We start from the raw sequence: 5785 nt of genomic DNA on the forward strand, positions 1-5785 counted from the left end.
TTTAATTTCATGGTTTAATTACTTATGATGCTCATGGTTAACAGCATTTGTGATAACAATCCCTTCCTTAGAGGAGCATCGTGTTAAATAAAATCGTTGAGTTACAATGGAGAGGACAGAGAGCGTCTAGTGACTTGACAGTGTGTATATCAGGACTACTGAGGCAGAAGCTGGGAGCGAGCAAGCTGGAACTCCAGGCAGGAATGCTTGGAAAGGAGAAGGCTTCCCAAGGGCATAAACATTTGTCATGGTTAGAAAGATAAATAAAAAAGAGCTAGCCAAGTAAGAAAGAATTAAATGCAAAATGTGATTTATAAGCTGACTCTAGTAATAATAGCATAGACTTCATTGAAAACCAAACCATTTTATTACAAATTAATGGAGGGCCAATCAGAAGTGTCCGCCCTTCATTTTTTTCCCCAGTGGCAAAACACTCAAGATTAGATTATGATTTACACATTTCTTTTCCTCCAGTTTCTCTTTCTTCCAAGTAGCTTCCTATTTCCCACGAGTATTTTGTCCATGGCTTAGGTGATATTTAATGCTGGCAAGTAACCATCTAATGAACATAAAACTAACTCATGTGAAAACATCATAATGATGACTTTTAGTATAAATTATCAGCAACATTTTATAGATATGGTCACAGAACTCAATCAGAGAATACGTTCCTTGAGCTGCCTCTAAGTGCTATTTTTTGATATTTAGGGGCAGTGATAGACAAGCTTCCTGAGACTCCAACTTGATACCCTAAGGAAACTTTCTCTTTCTTAAAGAAAACAAACTTTTAAATCTTACATGTTTCACCTTTCTGCATGTGTTTTTCTTTAAAATTTTTTTTTATTTGGAAATAATTTAAACTTAGAATTGCAATAATAAAAATAGTACAAAGATGCCTGTCAACTCAACTAGATTTGTCCACTGTTAATGTTTTACCCCATTTGTTTTATCACTTACGTGCTTGATGGCGTCAGTGTTTTTTTTCTGAACCGTGTACCTAATTGCACACATGATGTCCCCGTACCTGAGTGCGTGTCTCTTCGGATCTTCTCTTACATAACCACAGTAATCAGCTCACACAGACACCACACCTTCATTGAATGTACTATCTATATTCCAATTTTGTCCACTGACCTTTAATATCCTTTATAGCATTTCTGCCCCCCAACACAGGGTCCAGTCTAGGACTAGGAATTGCATTTAGTTGTTACTTATCTCTAGCCTCCTTTAATCTAAATATTTCCATAGTCTGTCTTTTATAATCTGCATATCTTTTTTTTTCATCTCAGATGATAGGAATCTTACTTTTTAATAAGTTATTATGCCTAGGGAAGGCAGTGGTTTCAGAAAAACAAGTTTAAGTGAATCAGAGGCATACAGTTAGGGACTAGAATTTGTTTAAGCAAATTCTCTGAGAAATAAAGTGATTTGTGAGTGGACTATGAAGGCTGTCATGCTGATGGAGGTGCCAGTCTGTGAGGTGGGCACACATTCGTAAAGAATCCCAGGAATTAAGATGTTTGGGCTGCCTTCTCCTCGGGACCTCAGGAGAGGACACACACAGTTTTCTTGAAGGCTAAAATTCCTTCCTGAAGACGCCACAGAAATTCCGACACGAGGAATGAGGTTTTGATGAGCGTATTCATAAGCTGCAGCATAAACGCCGGCCTCTGGAGCGGCTACCCACCAGGCTGCAGCGCCCCGAACAGCGTTCGCTTGATTTCATGTTAACCCCAGCCCATGTTTCAAATAAAATTCTTCCTACGACAGATACTTCTACTGAAATAGATTCAACGAGTCAAACTGATTTTCTGAAAAATTTTCATTTTAAAACCAAGAGGACCCTAAAAGTTATTGTTCTCATAAAAATGGATTATAATGGATTCCTGTATAATAATTTTTGTTTTTAATTAAGCAGGAGACACAGAACATACACACAAGAAAGGGTCACGTATAGATTACGCTTCCTCTTGAACATTCATAATATTTTCAGTCTCATTAAGTTAATTGATCTGTGGTATCATTTAAACAAATTACTACTCACCGTTCTGGCCCCCGATCACCTATCCTACTTTGTAAGCCACAGCTTCTCTCCCGCAGTGATTCTCCAGCGGGTCCCCTGCCCCACAGCCTCAGCCCCACCAGGCACTTGGTAGGAATGGGAATTCTTGGGCCCTGCCCAGATCTGAGGCAGGACCTCCGAGGGGAAGCCCAGCAATCTCTATTCTCATAAGCTCTCTGTTTGAGTTGGATGATGGTAAGGTGTGGGAACCACTTCTCCCACTGGTGCCTGGGGGCGCCATCCGTGTCCCCACTTGTCCCGATCACACTCCTCTGTTGAGAAATAACTTCTTTTGCTAACCAAATTCTACTGTCCCTTTAGGTCAGCCTGTGCCCTTTCCTCGGGAGCTTTGCTTCAGCCTCTTGGGACTGACTCCAGGTCATTTTCTGCACATTCTTGTGACTTCTGGGCAGGCCAACTCGTGATGGCAACAAAGCAATTACCACTACAGAAAACAACTGTTTCTGCGAATGTCTCACCACTCCATGAGAGAGAGGACATTTTAATGTACTGGAAAGAACGCAAAACCAGCATTAGTTAGATATGGATTTTTTTTTAGACTTGGCTTAGCTCCTAATGCATAATTAGTCATGTAATTTTTGGAAAGGAAATGAGAAATAATTTTTTAATATATTAGGATTTTTTGGGGACCAGGTTTTTGGGTGGGTTTTTTTTTTGTTTTTGTATTTTTAGACCTGTTCAAGAGGTATTCAGTTTTCTAGAATGTATTCTTCCTACTCTTGTCCCCGGCTCCCCTCCACAGCGGCAGCCACTGCAGCAGTTTCTTGTGTGTCCTTCGACACAGAGTCTATGCATATACAGTTGACCCCTGAACAAACATGGGTTTGAACTGTGCAGGTCACTTACACGTGGATTTTTTTCAATAAATATACAGGTCTTCCATACCCCCAGGTTTTGCATCCATGGATCTTAAACGGTATTTTTGATCCGTGGTTGGGAGCCCATGGGTGCAGAGGGCCAATGGTATGCATCAATCTATGCTATTCTGTAAGGGACTTGAGCATCTGGGATTTTGTATCCACAGGGTGTTCTGGAACCAGTCTCCCATGGGTACCGAGGAATAACTGTAGCTAAGTTTCTGGGGAGTCAAAAGTTATATGCGGATTTTTGACTGTACACTGGGGAAGCATCCGACCCCTGCATTGTTCAAGGGTTAACTGTACATATATGTAAGTTTGCACACATGATAGTATATTCTACACCCTTTTTGGCACCTTGAATTTTTTATTTAATATATCTTTGAGATGGTTCCACACTGATAATTTATATCTGCCTCTATAATATAGCATTGCACTGTGTGAATACCACATATCTCAACATAACCAAACATCTACTGATGTGCAAACAACTGGGTTGTTTTCAATCTTTTGTTATCCAGACAATCCAGCAGTGAATAACTCTGGACATACATTCTCTCACCTTTGTGAGATTATACCCGTAGTATAAATTCCTAAAATGGAAATGACTGTTTCAACGGTTATATGAACTTAAATTTTTAATTTTCATCTCCATAGAGGAGTGGTCCTCAAACTTTTTAGTCTCCAGAATCCTTTACACTCCTAAAAAATGAGGACCCCAACAAGCTTTGCTTATGTGGGTCACAGCTATGGGTATTTATCATATTAGAAATTAAGACCAAGAAATATTTGAATATTAAGATGAAAAGAACCATAAATCTAGTATATGTAAACATAAATAACATTTTCATGAAAATTAACTATTTTCCAAAACAAAAACATTTTGTAAGAAAAGTGGCATTATCTGGCTTAATAGAAAGAAGCTGGATTTCAATACTGCTTTTGTATTCAATCTGTTTTGGTTGACAAATATGAAAATACATAGCTGGGAGAAGTATTTGCACAGCCTTTTCAGAGAACTCAGGAGAGTCTTCCACACCACCGCCAAAGCTCAACAAGACCATTCCTTAGAGGTTAGTTGCACTGAATAACAAAGCACCACATCAATGAATTTTCCTATTAGTTAAAACCTTACACTTTGCATTTATGTCTTACCAACGTGTAACTTTGTTAAAAATCACACATCAAACATTTAGAGGATACTGGTTCACTGAGTTATGTACATATCCCAATTGTGGAAACATTTTATTACACACTATCAAAAACTCACATTTGTTAATATCACCACCAATCCCATNGCATCTGCTTATTTTTCATCAGTATTTTAATAACAATCTATAAAATGTTATGGGTTTAATCTGGATTAAATAAAAGACAATTAAGAGGAAACAGATGGAAATCAAGAGATCTAAAACTGGGTAGGCGTCTACTGAGTGCCAAGCACTTCACACGCACTGCTTCATTTCATCTTCACGAACCTCCTGTGAAGAAGACACTTACACCCAGATCCCGTATGAGGGAGGTGGGGCTCGGTACCTGACCGCTACTTGGTGAGTGTCACTCAGTCGGCCAGTTTGGCCTATCTGCAAATCCTGTCCTCTCTTATGTAGACTGAAATACAACTTTCAGATTTTGGGTGGTTTATTCTTCATTAATTAATCTTTCATATAATCTACATCAAGCTAGAAATTAAATAAAATCAGTTTGGGAACCTACTACTTGCAATTAAAAAACATATACTGGGGGTGCCAAAGAAATGTATGCACATGACTTGTATTCATCTTTTGTTATCGGTATATATTGAGTATCACAATTTTAATACAGTTTTTTCCTTTCTTAAAATGTGTTCCCATTTTTTTGGCACCCCTGTATATAGAGCAAGACTCTTTAATCCTGGTCAACTTTAGCGTCTGTTCTTATTTTTTTAGATAAGCCTGGAGGCAAGGAGGAAAAACTGGTCTCTTAAAGAGGGTTTTCTTCAATAAACCATCATGCTGACAAATTAAATGACTGTCCCCTCTCTGAACAGCTGACAGCCCAGCAGGGGCCCTGTTAACATGCACATTAGGGCAGACTGATTGGTTTAATTGGCAGTCAGGCCTAAAAACCTGCCGAGGAATTGATGCTGAGTGAATCATTCCCTTCAGCAACATTCAGCAGTTTGAATGCAGCAATGCAACCAAAGGCTTTTAAACTTGTTCTAGTTATTGTTGTAACCAACCGACCAAGTGATTACTTTCATTTTATTTTCTAAAATTGTGTGCTTTTACTGAAAGCCATCATTTAAAAATGCTTCCAAGAAAAGATTTCTTACCAAATTTTCCCATATCTCGAACTTGATGGTATTAGAGGGTGACAATGTCGTGAGGAATAAATCTAGAAGGAAAATAACAGAACTGTAAGTTGCGCTACTGATGTGTACGTTTAAAAACAGGAAGAAATGCAATACATAAAAATATTATTACTACAGTTGTACTTAAACATGTTTTAAATTATATTTTAACGAGCTTGATCCCATCAAAGGAAAGAGAGCAGATGACCCTGCATTACTACAATTAAGGAAAATGTACTGATCCTGCCAAAGCATTCAACCACTAGTAATCTGCCACACAGGGCCTCTCCGTCCCCCACAGAAAGGAGAGGCAATCAGGATAATAAGAACCGCCCCTTTCTCTCCCTGAGAGAAGTCCAGGCCCACAAAGAACCCGTTCTTTTCTTTTGCTAATAGTCTCCTTGCCCCGCCTTCTTCCTGGAGAAGCCTTCCTTTTTGTCCAACCCCTTGGAGCACCCTTCCAGGTGCTAGATGGGCTGCTGCCCGATTCATGAATCACTTTAAAAAGCCAAT

The 5785-nt window shown here is 39.0% G+C and overlaps 1 protein-coding gene across 1 annotated transcript in view; it reads right to left on the reverse strand.

Annotated features, from left to right (window-relative positions):
• The window catches only part of ITFG1 (integrin alpha FG-GAP repeat containing 1), a 140160-nt gene that overhangs the window by 89114 nt on the left and 45261 nt on the right, over window positions 1–5785 (reverse strand). The window contains exon 9 of the mRNA XM_019643283.1: window positions 5255–5351. Within this exon, the coding sequence (XP_019498828.1) occupies window positions 5255–5351 (97 nt within the window). The remainder of the gene's footprint in view (window positions 1–5254; window positions 5352–5785) is intronic.

The sequence above is a fragment of the Hipposideros armiger genome, unplaced genomic scaffold (assembly GCF_001890085.2).
Source record: "Hipposideros armiger isolate ML-2016 unplaced genomic scaffold, ASM189008v1 scaffold_4, whole genome shotgun sequence".
NCBI lineage: Eukaryota > Metazoa > Chordata > Mammalia > Chiroptera > Hipposideridae > Hipposideros > Hipposideros armiger.